This window comes from Pundamilia nyererei, unplaced genomic scaffold (genome assembly GCF_000239375.1).
Source record: "Pundamilia nyererei isolate P.nyererei 1_Seehausen unplaced genomic scaffold, PunNye1.0 scaffold00002, whole genome shotgun sequence".
Taxonomy (NCBI): domain Eukaryota; kingdom Metazoa; phylum Chordata; class Actinopteri; order Cichliformes; family Cichlidae; genus Pundamilia; species Pundamilia nyererei.
Genome location: NW_005187403.1, coordinates 3,355,210 through 3,373,062, shown reverse-complemented (window position 1 = coordinate 3,373,062; position 17,853 = coordinate 3,355,210). Strand labels below are relative to the sequence as shown.

Sequence of the window (17,853 nt, the reverse complement as noted above, 5' to 3'; positions counted from 1 at the left end):
AGCATGATTTAGTATGTGTTCAAAGTAGCATCAAGTCAATCAGCTGAGAATGGGGACATTATCTATGCATTGCAATCTGAACAATAACTTGAAATTGAGCAAATTTTTAACGTTTTTTTAACTGTTTTTTCTGTCGACTGACTAATCAGACACACTGAGCATATCATTAGTTCACGTTGGACATTAAGTCAGGCTTAGCTGACCACAATCCCGGCCCACATCAGCTGATGGCTCAGCTGATACCAATCAGCATCCAACTGGCAAATCTCATTTACGACACTCTGTATAAGCTGCTTTACCATGATGCACACTCCGAGCTGCTTTGCAACCCACCCTGACCCCAGCTCCTCCTTTCATGCTGTGTCTGACTTCATCAGTGTCAAGCTCTGATGTCATTGTCTCCTTTTCTGTGCTGTACTGTAGCCTTGCTGCTCTCTTCACCTCCAACTTCAGATGTAAGTGCCTGGATGTGTGGGGAGGTCTCAGGACAGAGTCAAACACCAAATAAATTACTGCTGGTGGAAATAAGTAGGTTGTTTTGACTATAGAGGCCCTGACTGAACATTTGGCTGTTTTGTGATGCAATCTTGTTCCTGAAATAAATCTTAACTTTGCATCATGTTAATGAGACCACTTTGGCACTGTCATTGTACCTGTATATGATTGTTTAACCATACAGCAAAGAATACGGAGAGACTTATTTTGTGTAACGGCTCAGACACCCAGGAGTAAGAAGAAAAACAACTTTCTTGCAACAAGCAAAAATCGGGGGTTGCACAGCAATTTCATTGAGGTTTTTGTTGCTGTTGCCTGTCTCATTGGAATGGGGGACTCAGCTTAACCGGCTGATAGTTAGTTGTATTCTGGTTACATTCTTATATAAAATTAAGGTTGCAAAGCTCCTGTGTCATCTTGCCATAAATTTTGGTCATGCCACAGCCTCCTATCACTGTTTTCCATAGTGTGACTGTAGCACAACGACGCTTTTATGCCTGCTGTGTGGTCCCTGGCGAGTTGCACCATACAACAGTTAAGTTAACATTAAATAATGTTACACCGGCTTTCACAAGCTACCATTTCAGCTGGTTGCACAACTCTCGATTTTTCTAACCTGGCATGATGTGCTGCTGCCGACAAAGCGGTGGGTATACCAAGATTTTAATGATCCAAAATGAAAAACAAATTTTAAAGTGTAACCAATTTAAATTTATGCTGTCTCTAAATTCAACGATCTTTTGACACATAACGTATTAACTTGTGAAAGTTAATGCATATCTTTTCTTCTCCACAAAAGAAGTGATTCATCTGCTTTCACAAGTTAATACATGACTTTTTGTTGACATGAAAAGCATCTACAATTGATATTAAGAATTACAGTGGAAGAACAACCAGGCAGTAAAATGTCTATTTTTTGAGGACTGTAAATTGTAAATGTGAGAATATATGAAAGCTGTTTTTTATGACTCCAATGTCTTTTTTTTTTTTTGCATCCAGGTTTTAAAGTAAAGAAAGTCTGGAAAAAAAAGAAAGAATTACAGTGGTTTGCAAAAGTATTCGGCCCCCTTGAACTTTCCCACATTTTGTCACATTACAGCCACAAACATGAATCAATTTTATTGGAATTCCATGTGAAAGACAAATACAAAGTGGTGTACACGTGAGAAGTGGAACGAAAATCAGACATGATTCCAAACATTTTTTACAAATAAATAACTGAAAAGTGGGGTGTGCGTAATTATTCAGCCCCCTGAGTCAATACTTTGTAGAACCACCTTTTGCTGCAATTACAGCTGCCAGTCTTGTAGGGTCTGTCTCTACCAGCTTTGCACATGTAGAGACTGAAATCTTTGCCCATTCTTCTTTGCAAAACAGCTCCAGCTCAGTCAGATTAGATGGACAGCGTTTGTGAACAGCAGTTTTTAGATCTTGCCACAGATTCTTGATTGGATTTAGATCTGGACTTTGACTAACACATGGACATGTTTTGTTTTAAATCATTCCATTGTTGCCCTGGCTTTATGTTTAGGGTCGTTGTCCTGCTGGAAGGTGAACCTCCGCCCCAGTCTCAAGTCTTTTGCAGACTCCAAGAGGTTTTCTTCCAAGATTGCCCTGTATTTGGCTCCATCCATCTTCCCATTAACTCTGACCAGCTTCCCTGTCCCTGCTGAAGAGAAGCCCCCCCAGAGCATGATGCTGCCACCACCATATTTGACAGTGAGGATGGTGTGTTCAGAGCGATGTGCAGTGTTAGTTTTCCGCCACACATAGCGTTTTGCATTTTGGCCAAAAAGTTCCATTCTGGTCTCATCTGACCAGAGCACCTTCTTCCACATGTTTGTGGCAAACTGCAAACGGGACTTCTAAAGGTTTTGTGTTAACAATGGCTTTCTTCTTGCCACTCTTCCATAAAGGCCAACTTTGTGCAGTGCACGACTAATAGTTGTCCTATGGACAGATTCCCCCACCTGAGCTGTAGATCTCTGCAGCTCGTCCAGAGTCACCATGGGCCTCTTGGCTGCATTTCTGATCAGCGCTCTCCTTGTTCGACCTGTGAGTTTAGGTGGACGGCCTTGTCTCGGTAGGTTCACAGTTGTGCCATACTCCTTCCATTTCTGAATGATAGCTTGAACAGTGCTCCGTGGGATGTTCAAGGCTTGGGAAATCTTTTTGTAGCCTAAGCCTGCTTTAAATTTCTCAATAACTTTATCCCTGACCTGTCTGGTGTGTTCTTTGGACTTCATGGTGTTGTTGCTCCCAATATTCTCTTAGACAACCTCTGAGGCCGTCACAGAGCAGCTGTATTTGTACTGACATTAGATTACACACAGGTGCTCTCTATTTAGTCATTAGCACTCATCAGGCAATGTCTATGGGCAACTGACTGCACTCAGACCAAAGGGGGCTGAACGCACACCCCACTTTGCAGTTATTTATTTGTAAAAAATGTTTGGAATCATGTCTGATTTTCGTTCCACTTCTCACGTGTACACCACTTTGTGTTGGTCTTTCACGTGGAATTCCAATAAAATTGATTCATGTTTGCGGCTGTAATGTGACAAAATGTGGAAAAGTTCAAGAGGGCCAAATACTTTTGCAAGCCACTGTACATCTATTTACAGTTGCTTAAAATCTGAGTAAATTTCAATTACGAGAAGACAATCTACTGGCTATTGTTACATTCACTTCAGTGTAGCACTAACAGGACTGTGAATATTCACTATAGCTATCAAAGAGCTTTAGTTACACAGAAACTCTGTGTATCCACAGTCTGTAGCCTAGCCTGTTGTCGCATTCTTACAGAAATACCACACATATTTGAAACTAAAACATATCCTCTTATTAGCAATAAATGTGCCAGGTGGTAACCCTGATTTTAGATAAGCTTATGGAAACACATCCTGATTATCATAGGCAGCATGAGTCACATGTGAAGTAGAATGCACTCCAAGGTTTAGTTAAGATGAAATGAAAAAAAAGCCCTTATATAAAGATATATGCCATGCAAAAAGAAAAAGAAAAGCGGTTGATGTCTGGTGCTGTTTGAAAAAAAAATTAATTTCAGCTTCTCTCTGATGAACAGGGCAAACAAACTTTACCTGATGTCTCTGGCAGAAAGACATCTGAGTCTGAGTCATTCACCAGAAAAGGTGGAGATGGAGGGTTTGAAAGGAAGATAGAGGCAAGGTCTGACAAGAACAGGTGAAAATAATCAAGCCAACAATAAAGCAAGTCATTTAAAAGAAAAATGTAAAGAATAACATTATAATGAAACAATAAAAGGAGAAAGTAAATGGACAAAAACTATAAACACAATAAAATCCATGACCACAAAATAAACAGACACGTGCCATATATATTTACATTAAAAAAAATAAAATAAAACCCTTTAAACACTTCTCAGATTACACTTGTTTGATGTGTGATGTGTGCATATGGGGTTGGTAATACCGCTGCAGTGTATAAACAGAGATTTAACATGCTGAAAGCTGGGATTTAATTCCCGTCAGTGTATCTTAATCAGGGCACTTTTTGATGCTATTTTGACTTTAAAGCCAAGACCTTTGACAGTAACAAGATTCTGTTTGACAACATACGTGCCAGCGAGCTTTATAGCTGACCCTTTGACCCCAACTAGGTGCCAATTAACTGTGGATTATGCTTAACCTAGGCAATGGGTCAATGACAATGTCACTCTCTTTAAACATTGGTGTTGCACATGTAAATCCATGAGAAACAAGCTAAATGCTGGTGAATGTGGTGATGTTAAATGCACTCAAATTTCTTGCGGAAGGGTGGAGTGACTGTTTGATTTGTAGAAAATGGTGAAAAATGACACCGGGAAAATGCAAAGTGGGGAAAAAGCCTACAAACTCTAATAATTTGGTAATTTTAGGCTTTTGTTTCCGGACTAAACTAAAGGAGAGGCTTCAAATTAAGTAGCTCAGAAGAAAAAACTGAGTGACAAGTTAATAAGTAAAAACCTGAACTGTTGTAGCATAGCTGCTTGTTGAAGTTAGACTACTCAGATTTTCATGTAACCAGAGGTAATATTTGAAAAGCATTCTCAGTCTGCAGCAGGCCCTGGGTTAATTGCATGCAGTTTTACTAAGAGGATTGGCATTTCTCTAATTGAAATAACAGTCAACTGCAACTTTTTTACCTTTGTTATAAATAAATGGATAATATGTTTTATTTTTTATTATGGAAATAAGGCAGTGATAGTCATATGAAGCCAGATCCCAGCGCACACGGTGCCCGCTGGACAGTCAACCACTGGAACAACTGTTCCATCACTACTCGTTTGCCACTCACTATTACCCAGTTTCTGTAATTTAATATTTGCAGGAAGTGATCAACTTTAATTATATGCTTCTGCTGTAACAAATCATTTCAAACACAAACTGTCTGTGGGTTACCTGCCGATGATGACACAGCGGAGGAAGATCTGATGGCCTGAGCTGGACTTAAAGGATCCAGAGACAGAAGGTCGTTGTTAGTCAGCCTGCCGTAGTTACGAGAGAAAGAGAAAGTCAAATAAACGGACGTCACCTTTCTAATATAAAGCAGCACATTTGGATTCAGTATAAAACAAGCAGCACTCAGAGAGAGCGAAACCTCCACCAATGCAGCTCTCTCTCTGGGCAGTGTTTACTTTTAAGGGAATAGTATTTTATTTTGGATATGTTCATTTTGTTTTCTTTGTTCTTTTGTAGTGCGGTAAAAATCAGATAAGAGCAGCATGACAGATTTTAAATAGGTCTATATAGCATTATTTATCACTTTGATCTTCAGATCACAATCTACTGACCTTGAAGGAGAGGTTAGAGGTCAACTGTGACGTGATATTTGAAATCTTTGCATGGTACTTTCTATTTGCACACTACACTTGTAAGAAGCATAGTTTCTTTTTGTCAAGTTGACCTTTTGGTGTATGTAAGCCAACTTTCAGTGGATGGTTAACATCACTCCACTCTACACTGTTAAAAAGTTTTACAATAGTTCCTTTAACACTTTTCGACCTATTGTGTTTACAGACAGAATGACACAGACATAAATGCTACCAAAAACATAACCTCCTTGGCAGAGGTAATAATAATAATAACTGAAATGTTCACAGACGGCGCAAACATAAAGAAAAATATGATCATTGGCACTGAGCAGGCAAAGGTTTGATGTTTTACTCCAGTACTCACTCGAATGATGTTGGCACTCTGGGTTTTCCTAGCTCATCACCTGAAGCAAGAGAAAAACAAACAGAAAAGTCAGGCCCGCAGTTCTTAACAGAGTGGTGACAGCAAATACACAGCAAGTTACTCAAAATCAAATTTAAAAAAAGATATTTGATAATTAAACCTTAAACCAGATTTTTTCCCCATTAAAAAAAAAAAATTAAACCACCACCTACAGTACCACTGAAAATATATATATTTGCAGTAAGGTTAGATACAGGTGTTTAATTTTCTTATTTATGCTTTGTAAAATGTTTTTTTGAACTTTCATCCAAATACTGCAAAAGAGTTAACACAGAAGGTTATGCTGTACGTTCAATATGGTGGTACCACTTTAAAACAAGGGATGAAGCAACTAATCAGGAAATGCCCTGTTCTTTTGTTCCCCTGCTTTAAAGCGCTGCCTTACATTGAAAAGATCCATATAAGCGACGTGAAGCAGCACTTCAAGCACTAGAAGTAAAAAGGTACTGCTGAGAGGACCCAGATTTAAAACCACACGTGTATTTAAGTCCTTCAAATTCAGAAACTGAAAGTTTTCAGTGAGTCAGTGATGTTAGCTGGGGGGTCAGCTGGCTTCAGAAGCTGTATGAAAGGCTCCCAGGAAGGGACAGCGATGAGGGCTGTGGAAGACATTTTAAAAGTGGAGGGGAAGGAAGGGTTGCAGGCCAACTACTGTAGTGAAAAAATACTCACCGAAGCCCTTAGTCTTAGACCTTACTGTAGACACTCCTGTGATCCCTGAGCGCATGTAAAGTATACATCTATCAATGCTACTAATTTTTGCAAATTGATGTAAATGCTATCAGTGTGTGGGTTGCAGAAAGCGAATGGGATTATCATTAAGTCTCATACAAACACTGACTATAAAAACAAAGTAATAAAAAGAAAAACAAGATAAAAAGAAGATTAAAAAAACTTTCTGGGTGAATAATCAGTGCTTTTACGCTTCTTTTATCAAAGACCTCGTGGAGTACAACAAACACGTTTTCATAAGCTCTTGGGGACATACACAAATTCAGCAAAACTCCCACAACTGTGCCAGCTTGCAGAAGGGAAAAGATCATTTCTGACATGTCCAAACATAAACAGTTAATTAAGCAATTAATCTTATTTGTACCATTGGAGGGAAATATCCCCCGAGCTCAGATTTATAGAAGGGAACAGTTATTTACTTTTTCTCGGGATGTGTTGGTTTTGGCTAGATTTCTGGATTTTCCCTCTTAAAGACAACCCCTTTAAAAACAACCCGGGCCAGGAAAAACGTGGTCGAGGAGTTGTGCAGTCGAGCCCCCCTCCACTTCATCCTTCACAGTCATGTAGCAACACAGATAAAGAAAAGGTCTGGAAGAAAAAAATACTCACTGGACTGGTTCCTCCGCATCTGTCCCTGAAAGCAAAAACAGACAATGATTAATCAAAGATGCATATATCCCAAAGCCAATTACTAACCGATACATGTCAGAACTTTGTTTACTTGTTAACAAAAGGACAAAAAGGACAAGAAAGAGGTGTTCGCGCTCTTCAAACTGGACTTCACGAAGGGAGAATTGATCTACAAAGTGCAATGCGGTGCTGAATGGATCCCTAACTTTCTCTGGGGATTTAAAAAAAAAAAAGCAAATACCTATTAAAATACGTGTTAACACTGGTCAAAATTGTATTATTAATTATTCCCAATGGCAAAGGGAATTTTTTCCACTTAGAGTTCAAGATAGTAAATCACAGGACTACTCTCGACTCACACATACCAGACATTAAACCTAGGGTGAAAAATTCAGCAGCACAAAACCGTGTACGTAATCCCATATAACGATCAGTCAGAGACAGCACAGAGCGTGCCTCAAACTCTTCACCAGCTTCCTTTACAGATTCTTTTTTTTTCTCCTTTTCCTGCGACATAAATCTTCCCGGGTCCAACTGCGTTAACACAACCTATGTGAGATGCACTCTTCAGGTCCAACACTTTCGGCGAAGAATTTATTTCTTACAAGAATAAAGGTCAGGTTGGAGACGGGGGAGACAAAAAAAAAGAAACAAAATGGGTTTAAGGAACATAGCAAAAGCATTTAACTGCCGTTGAGCTGCGAGGCCAGGGTTTAGTCCCACAGGCGCTAAGCGGCAAATGGGTTCAATTATGGCTATTGCTGGCCACACACACACACACACACACACACACGACTTCCATTGCTATTTCAATAAAGGGAACACCGTGGAGGGGAAACGAAACAGGAGGAGAAATGAGAAAAAAAAAAGACAGAAAAATGAGCACTGATGGGGGAAAAAAATCTATCAATAATTCACACCAGATGATGCAATGTTTGTCATCATCTTGGATGGAGTATATGTTTTCAGCTTTGTGTAAATATAAAATAGGCAGAGGGAGCAGAAAATAAACAAAAGGAGGGCATATACAATCTAAAGACTACGCTGGTATTTCAATTCAAATCAGTAGTGACAGAGACGAGAATGTAATGGTGGGTTTAACTACAAATCGGTGACAGACAAGGTTTAAGGTTAAAACTCCCAATCGAAATTATTTATTTTTTTGCACTTAATAGAAAAAACATCTCTGTAAGCTTGAAAGTTATCTTTATAATTAATGTCGGTGGGGGGGGGGGGAACATTTGTCAAAACTACGTAACGAACCCCATAAAGTATTCATAAATAACCACAACAGAGTCCTGTCTAGAATAAATGGGCTTCAATAAAACCCAAAGACTAAAACCAAAGAAAGAAACGAGAGGGGGGAAAAACAGAGTGAGATACGACGCAAATGGCGAGGAGGAAAAGCAATGAGAGCTGAGGCTGAGAGAGACGGCCAAAGTTGGGAAAGAGGATGCCGTGACAATCGGTTAATGGTGCAGCCAGGGAGCGAGGCGGGTGAAACCCACTAGACCCCCTTAGCAACACTGAGCGTGCCCCTCTCGGCCGCTCCACAACACTATTAACAACAGCAGCTCAGTGCACACAGGCTGTGCGTTTGCACACAAGCCGTAGTGGTTTTAAAGTTTAACGACAGTGGCTATTTTCATGGAGCGCCAGAGAGTGATTCAGAGACTGAGAGATGATGAGGGACAAGGAGTTGAATGGAGAGCTCCATGACTGAGGTCACAGATCGTGTGTGTGTGCAGACTGCAGAGCATTGCTGTAAAACATTCCCTAAAGAGCTGAGAGTGTGTGTGTGTGCGCGCGCGAGAGTAAGAAACAGCAACATCACACACTTAACTCAAAAATTGTTTCTGAGTTCTTAATATTTGAAAAAAGAAGATGAAAGAATAAGTGATCCTAATGTTGCTTGATATTAATCTACATTCTAAGAAAAAGAGAAAAAGAAAAAATTGCACAAACATGAACCTCAATGAATAAGAAAACAATATAGCATGTAAAATAAACATAAAGCTTTTCAATGTAAAAATAATAGCTTCAAGAAAGAGTAACCAATGGGAAACACCTTTGATAAATGGCAGTTTAATCTGCCCTACGAGGGGATGTTTTTACATTCTCGTGATGCCCTCTAGTGTTACACAAGCAGAGTAGCCTCCTTCTGCAGCAGGGCAAGGTAGCAACAAGTTTATCTTTGAGGATTTTACTATTTGGTGTGCTATCAGAGTGTCACGAGCCGTACCGAGGTTGAAGGCGACAGGATGATGTTTCCAATGGAGGCCTTGAGCTCATCGATGTTGGCTTGGTTCTGATGAACGCCGTTGTTTGGCTGAACGGGCTTGATCTGCACGTGGAACTTCCTGGGTTCGTCTTCGTCCTCCGAGTCGCTGGATGAGTAGAAGGAATTCTCTTTGGCATGTGAGCAGAGAAGTTAAGGAGGATAATGGCAACAACCTCAGATCAGAAACATGGGCATAAATCTGAGTTTCATTTAGCCTTGTTTAAAAAAAACCTCAACAACTCCAACGTGCCTAACAAGCGAGCCTGGCGCTGAGACAAACAAAAAAGGATATCGTTTTCATTTACTTCTGGTCTGATGCAGAAACCCTCTTCATCAACTTGAGGAACATTCTGCAAAAACACAAGCAGGATACGATTTTCCTTTCTTCCACGATTTATTTTGAGTTAACACAAAGTTAAATTTACAGGATGAAATCCTTTGTTAACGCATCTTTTCTTTATGCTGCTCATTTCAAACTAGATAAAAATAACTTTATTTTGTCAATTTGTTCAGAAAATTGCTAAAACTTCATGTTAAATTGTAAATGATACATTTTAAAAAGAAGGTTGATTAATACCTAACTTCAAAAGGCAAAAAATTCCAATTAAGTCTAAAATGGTGTTTTTGTTTAGATATAAATTTGTTGTAAATGAATGGGTACAATCATTCATGTTGAGGCTTTAAATAATAAAAAATATACTACAAATGAAAATCGGTACACATATTTATAGATACATAAAACAACCTAAAACAAATAAAGACCGGGTTAAAGGGGTGATATTATGGTGATTTTTCACTATCTCATCCTACACAACCAAATTTGAGAGCCCTGTAAATTCAGCGGAATCGCACAACACCTTATACCATTAGGGACAAGTTTTATAGGATATTAAGATTTTTAATGAAATGCATTATCTATGTCGGTATGAATATTTGCTGCGCATGTGTTAGAAAGAGACACTATGTGTAAGAGTGACGTTAATAGCTTGCTTACAGCATTCTGGATGTCTGCAAAGTATCCAGGCGGAGCACCATTGGCGGTGTTCTACAAGCAGAGAGAGGGATGAATACATGAATACGTGAACAAGCACATCCACAAAAAACGAAACGAACGGGAACAGAGAGATGGAGAAAGTGACCGGAAAATCATTAAAACAGAACATGGCGATAAACGAACGAAGATGTTTTCCACCTCCTGCTGTCTGAAATCAAGATAACACAACAGGGTGAAACTCAAAGATTATAGTCGCGGTCTGCGTCGGTGAAAGTTATACTCACAGCAGCCTCGACTTCTGTCGACTCCCTGGAAGACACAAATGGTCACGTGATCATGACTAAGAAGTGAAGATGAGTGAAGATGCATAAATTGTGCTGTGGACTGGAAATACGAGTCTCTACTCACGTAGAGTCTGTGTCCTTGTCTTTCCTCCGACCTGGGATTAATAGTTTTCTTCTTCTGGGTTTGGCTCCTTAATACATATTAAAAAAATGAAGAGCTTTAACCACAGATTTATTTAAAAAGCATCAGTTTTCAGACATATTTAATATTTGTGTCCCTCAAATGTGTTTCTTCTTTTACAAAAAGGCTTACCTTCAGCAGCAATAGCTACATTGCACTCCTCAAACTCAATGGGTCCTAATGAGACCAAAAAAAAAAAAAAATCATTTAGGTTCATTTGACATACAAAGGGTCAATGACCCACTGCTGTGAACGTTGTGAATGTGAATCACGCAATGATCACACACACACACACACACGCAGTCTGCCGTGCAATGCAGCGAGTGTATACAAACAAAGCTAGGCTGCTCCCAGAGGGCAGACAGGGTCAATAGCAGAGTCAACTGTGTGTCTGGTGGCCCTTACAGAGATGACACAATCCCTCCTGGTTGACACGAAGCCCCACTCTACACCGTCACATAATCTTCCTCACAGAGAGACGCTTCTAAGCACAAAACCTCAGCGCAACCATGAACCAATTCCAAATCCTTGCAGGAGCTCGGGTATTTTCAGCTAGCGGCAGGTGTGAAGGCTAAACTGCGGTGAAACTAAACCCGGCCGCGTGACACACGCACAGTTACTAAACCCTACTACGAAAAAGACAAGCGAGTGCAAGATTACATGCGCTGAAGTGTTTAAAGACACTCAGACAAATCTGCTCTTGAGCTTTAAGTAACGCCCTTTTCTCCTTCACTCCCACATGTAGAAAACGGCGAGAGAAAGAACAAACCATAAACAAACAAACATGATCGACTGAAATCGCTGAAACATCCTTGGCTAACAGGCAAATCCTTAAATCGGTTCCAGCAATTGATCAGTGCATCATTTGGAGTGAAACCAGCCATGAATTTATATGGACAAAAACAACAGCAACAAAAAACCAAATAGTTTTTGGCTATTTGGACACGTCATTTAAATGATGAGAAAACAAAAAACAACAACGTTTACGCCTAATTTACTCCTCGTCAATTATGCATATTTGCCTCTAAGGCCCTGCACTTTGATTGTCACGCCGAGTAGGCACTCACACACACACAAATGAGAAGTAAGGCATGCAATGCGTGTACGTGTCAATCAGCCAAATCCACTAGATCAGGCGGTGCGTGCCTCTGTATTCGTGTGTAGTTACAATCCATTTAAAAGACTCACGCCTTCTTAGGTACACAATTAAACAAACAGTGGTTAATTAATGGTTTTAATTGGCAATGTGACTATGACTATTAGCTCTTAAAATGTGTGACATGAAAGAAATGGGTGATATACTGCACATACCTAGAAAGCTTAAGAGTGTACACAAGATTAACAGGAGGCACAGAAAGATATACAGAGAAAGAAAGATGGGGCAGGACCCTCCGGCGAAATCTGCAATACACTAACAGGGCTTGACCTGAAAACAACAAAGCTAATGATATTTTAACTCAAAATATACACAGCAGCAGTCCAATGCAGTCCCCTGCCCCCCACCACCACCAAGAAGAGGCCAGTCACGAGCAGAATCGACGCATTGTTCTGAGTGTGCGATGCCGACTGAAGCGCAGGGAAGCGGCGAGTCACGAGAGGCATGCGAGCAAGTGGAGTGGATAAAGCTCACCGATGACCGATCTACTCTACTGTACAATATCGGGCTTCGGCACTGCTGGCAAACACACAGCGGCGGCGGGAGGCTGTTGTGGGTTTTGAGTGAGTGAGAGCTTCGTGCCAATCAAAGCAGCCCTGGCGTGCTCATTCAAGAAGACTCACAGAAGGAGGCGAGAGATAATTTCATCATCCCTGTTCAATCAGCTTTAAGAACATGTGAATATATGTCGAGTGTTGCTTTTTTGAGTTTTTTTTTATAAGGAGAAGAAGAAGAAACACATCATTAACTTATGACATCAGTGTTTATTTACCCATCAGTGGTAAAAATAGTCAAACAAAAGTAGTGGACGGGGTTGAAAGATTACCCTGTGCCATCGGGATGTTTAAAAAAAAAAAGGCTGTAGGAATCTGCATGAGACCCAAGCAGAGCAGGAATTCTTTGCCACCGGCATCCTGCGATCCCATCTGACAATATTTATGCACACAAACAGCCGAAAATGTCTAAACACCAGATGCATGAATATTACCTAAATCTGGACAGACATTAGGAACTGTTTAAGCATCTCCTAAACAGACAGACGACTTTGTTTATACAGGGGAAGATGTTTCTTTTCTTTCTACTCTCTGTGAGGGAAGCATGCAGTCACGCATGAGAGGAAGATGGATTTTTTTTTCTTTTTTCAAATTGCATATGCTTCACATGGCAACTGGGAGCCAGAGAGAGGGGTGGAGTGGTTTGCGTGTCTGGCCCGCCGCCAGTTGACAGCTCAGTTGGATATCGTTGAACACGCCGACCCCCCCTGCCTCGCAGCGTGTCACTTTGGGATTGTTTCCGCAATAGAAAGTTTATTCAACCTCTCTCTCTCTCTCTAAAGGCTCCAGACCGGCCATCCGTTCAGCTATTTCATCACGGGGACAGACGGGTTATTTTTCTGACAGGGCCAGGGCTGGTGAGCAATTCCTAATGAACGCGTTTGATACGGGGAAGGAATTTTCTGACCGTTTTTTTTAAGCGTCAATTAATACTGCTGTCCAAACAAATGAAGGCCACCACTTCTTAGATGCAGCGTCTGGACACAGGGGGTCACCGTTTGTGTACACACAAACACAGCAGAGGTGACCCCTCTGCGCCTGTGACCTGACGTGATGTAGTACAAGTGCACAAGGGCAGCTTGTAATATTGCAGACTGGGTTTTGAGCTATGTTGCATGATGAGACTACAGAGGCTAATGCCAGAAAAAAAACAATACGTCAGAGACGCTGTAAAAGAAGGAAAATATCGACCAAGGAGATAAGGGAATGAGTGCGTGTGCGTGAATGAGAGGGAGGTAAGGGAGCGGAACCAAAAGTGTCTGTGGAGTTTTCCCTTGATTATTGTGGCATGGCAAAGTTTACACAAGAGTTATTGTTGAGCCCTGACCTCCTGAAGAAGTTGGTTATGCCTGCTTAGCCTGTGAACACAGCAAAGCCCCCGGTGTGTCACATGCTTACTGGAATGCCAAGCCTGCCTACCTTTACAGCAGATTACTGTGATTGACTCTGATGGCCCTCTCTCCTACCACTAATTGCCCCTCTCTATATACCCCTCCCCTCTCCACAAGCCTGGGTCAGAAAGAAGCCCCCCATACCCCATGGCAACAATTTCTTAACACACAGTACAGACACTGAAAAATATTAATTACTCTAAATAAAACATACAGGACCCCGGCGGCTTACCTGGTCTCTCTTTGCCCGTTCCTTTGCTTTCAGCCAGTTTCTGGATTAAGCTCTCAACTGATGTGTTCTCGATGTTCCTCACAAATTCATGGTGGACCTGGAAAAGTTCAAAAAGAACACAGATTTACCCATGATCTTAAAATTTATAGTCTTCTTTAAATGAGGTTGTGGTGATTTTTAACTGATGTAGTGCTTAGAGCGAGTTGGTCAACTAATGGTAGAGTTTGTTTGTTACTTGTATAAAAGAGGTCATTTGGGACCACTTGCCAGGTAACATTTCTCTTAAAGTGTGATAAGAAGATGATGTGCATATTTAAGTGCTGCCTGCAAAGCCAGATTATATTTTCCTCTAAAATCTGGCCTGTTTTTTCACTGTGCAGTAGCTCCAGCTCAGTTACAATGTACTTAAAATTTGAAAAAAAAAGGTCTTTACCCTCTGCAAGCAAATACCTACACAAATGAAAAAAACCTCAGTATCACAAGCCAAGCATTGATCTTTAGTGTAGCTACAGCGCTGTTAGAACCCCCCCTCAACTCAGTGATTCACGTTATTACCTCCATGCAAAATGAGGGGGGTGTGAGCAGTTTGCTTTGTCTGTTTGTTTGTGGGCACAATTATTCAAAAAGTTTTGACCCGGGGCTTGGCCCAAGTCAGAAGTGACTTTTGGAGCCCATCAGAATGCAGGAATCCAGAAAGCATTTGTTGCTTTTCAAATCATAACTTTGCAGACAAATATATTTAATAGAGAAAAAAAATGGGAGAGACAAGTAAATATCACAGAGGTGACATCCTTTTGGATCCAGAGGCTCAACTGATGCATGCCATGAAGGTTAATTTACTGCCTTGGCAGCCGTATGCAATTTTGGACTCCTCTTGTTAAACATTTTCTCTGCATAACTGAATCAATTAAACAAGGAGAAACTGCTCTGTTTGATAGGTCATTTATAATGAGGCACATTAAACTTAATGACTGCTTTTAATGTCAATATGTTTGATTATAACATGACAGAAACCAGTGTCATTTGCTTAATAATCTTTATGAGCACATATCTGACACAAGTAACAAGATTTGTGAGACTGGAGATTTTCTGGGTTTCAGCAGTAGTCTGTTTGTGGTCCGACTTCTACTGACAAGTACTGTATGAACACACCAAGAAGCCTCGACTGAAAGCCCCAAAATACTGACCGTTGCCCCCCAGATGATAGGAATGGTTAGCAATAGGTTAGTGTTGCCACTTGCTTTATGATATACAGGAACGGAGAGCTTCCTGCTGTTCCTCAGTAATATGAGCTGTGTTGCCTTTGGTCGGCATTTAAAACCATTTGTTTTGTTTATTTTGCATGTGGAGAAATACTGTACTTTACTGGCATTCTCTTGTGTCAGGTTGCATCATTGTTGCTGGCACTGAGATACCCTTTGGGTAGTGTGAGAGGAAGGATAGTGTTTGCTTGTTTGTTTTGGATGTGCGTATGTGCTTGTGTGTTTAGTGAGGGGGAAGTGAAACTGACTGACTGAGCCATCTCAACAAAACCATTTAGATTTGCGTGATACTGTAAGCGCAGAGTGGCTCCACTATCGAAAACACGCATACGCACACATATGTGCTTGCCCCCCGGGCCCCTGTGGCGAGGTGGAGTGCATTAGCCTTCTGTGCCCTGGCAGGAGAGGATGTTGGTGGGGGTCGGGTTGAGGAGGTGGGGGCAGGGAGGTTGCAGTGGTGAGGAAGTGTGCTCAGTACAGTACACGCAATCTGTCAGGTGCTGCTGCCATGATGGAGGCTACTAATGTCATCAACCCTCACTCCCCCTATCTCTATCTCTCTCCCCCTCTCTCTCTCTCTCGCTCTCACACACAGACAAACAACAAAACTCCCAGAGAGTCTTTCGCCCACATGCTCGAAACATGTATCTGCCTTAAAGGTATCCTCGCTCGCACACAAACGCTCACTTACCAAAACAAACACAGCACGCACACAGACAGACGCAACTACCCTTATGTGAGTTCAAAGCTCTCTGAACAGCAAACCACACTCAAATATGGACCAAACATACCTTTCAAATCTCCCATGCCTACCCAGCTTGTCTGAAGAAACTTGTATGTCTAATATTATCACTGCGGTTTTTGTGTGTTTGTGTGTGCTAGCCTCTTTGCTGGCATGATACAATAGTAGTGCCGGTAAAGAAAATGGTCCCTTCACCAGGCTTGTACCATCTGCGTCCAATGATGAACAGGTGGCAACTGTTTTTTTTCTTCTTCTTCTTTTTTTAGTAAAAAACAAAAAGCTCAAACAATAAAAATTGTATTTTAAAGAAAATGGCAACAACACTAACAACTGTAGTAAGTATGTTAAACACAGACACACGGAGTGTTGTGGAAAAAGTATTTGCCTGATTTTGTTGTTTTGTTTTGTTTTTAGCTCAAACAAATGGTAAATGGTAAATGGCCTGCATTTGTATAGCGCTTTTACTTAGTCCCTAAGGACCCCAAAGCGCTTTACACTACATTCACACACACATTCACACACTGGTGATGGCAAGCTACATTGTAGCCACAGCTGCCCTGGGGTGCACTGACAGAGGTGAGACTGCTGGACACTGGTGCCACTGGGCCCTCTGACCAATCAAATTTTAATATTAGTCAAAGATAACCAGGGTAAACACAAAATGCAGTATTTGAATGATGATTTCAGTTATTAAGGGGAAAAAAATCTATTCAAACCTACCTGTCCCTATGTGAAAATTAGCCCCTGTGAACCCTTGTTTCACCCTAGGCAGCAGGAACTTGAATAATATGTTTGCAATACCTGGCAATGAGTCTTTCATACTGCTGTGGAATTTTAGCTCACTCTTCTTTGCAGAATTGTTTTAATTCAGCCACATTGGGAAGGTTTAAGTGTGAATGGCCTGTTTAAGGTCATGCCAAAAAATCTGAACTGGATTTGAGTCAAAGACCTTGATTAGGCCACTTTTTGAACCATTCAAAAAGTGGACTTGCTGCTGTCTTTTTTAAGTGCTCTTGAGCTTCAGGACACAAACTGATGGGTGGAAATACTCCTTCAGGACTTCCTGGCAGAGAGCAGAATTCATGGTTCCATAAAGGGCAAGCCTAACCCCTAACCCTAACCCTTATGGAAAACCATCAAAGTCCCGAAGCAGCAAAGCAGCCCCAGAACATCCCAGACCATCGCACTACCACCACCATGCTTGACTGCTGGTATGATGTACTTTTTATGAAATGCTGTGTTAGCTTTAGACCAGATCTAACGGGACTTGAACCTTCCAAAAAGTTCAGCTGTTGTCTCGTCAGGCTACAGAATATTTTCCCAAAAGTCTTGGGGATCGTCAAGATGTTTTTTGGCAAATATGAGGCCTTTGTGTTCTTTTGGTCAGCAGTGTCAAATTGAACTCTCCCATGGATGCCATTTTTGCCCATTATCTTTCCTATTGTTAAATCATGAACTCTGACCCTAACTGAGACAAGTGAAGCCAGCAGTTATTTAGATATGGTTCTCGGCTCTTTTGTGACCTCCTCGTTGAGTCGTTGATGTGCCCTTGGAGTAATTTCGGTAGAACAGGCACTCCTCGGAAGGTTCACCGCTATTGCTTTGTAAGGCTTTCCCAGCTGACAGTGTTTCTCGGCTGTTTCTTTTGATAGTGGCATAAT

The 17,853-nt window shown here is 41.1% G+C and overlaps 1 protein-coding gene across 1 annotated transcript in view; it reads right to left on the bottom strand.

Moving 5' to 3' along the window:
- The window catches only part of fcho2 (FCH and mu domain containing endocytic adaptor 2), a 43,641-nt gene that overhangs the window by 10,157 nt on the left and 15,631 nt on the right, over positions 1-17,853 (bottom strand). The window contains exons 5-15 of the mRNA XM_013909075.1: positions 14,189-14,285; positions 10,988-11,032; positions 10,799-10,865; positions 10,675-10,699; positions 10,391-10,441; positions 9,689-9,746; positions 9,358-9,533; positions 7,095-7,119; positions 5,694-5,733; positions 4,917-5,002; positions 3,597-3,686 (exon numbers count right to left, since the gene is read on the bottom strand). Of these exons, the coding sequence (XP_013764529.1) occupies positions 3,597-3,686; positions 4,917-5,002; positions 5,694-5,733; positions 7,095-7,119; positions 9,358-9,533; positions 9,689-9,746; positions 10,391-10,441; positions 10,675-10,699; positions 10,799-10,865; positions 10,988-11,032; positions 14,189-14,285 (760 nt within the window). The remainder of the gene's footprint in view (positions 1-3,596; positions 3,687-4,916; positions 5,003-5,693; positions 5,734-7,094; positions 7,120-9,357; positions 9,534-9,688; positions 9,747-10,390; positions 10,442-10,674; positions 10,700-10,798; positions 10,866-10,987; positions 11,033-14,188; positions 14,286-17,853) is intronic.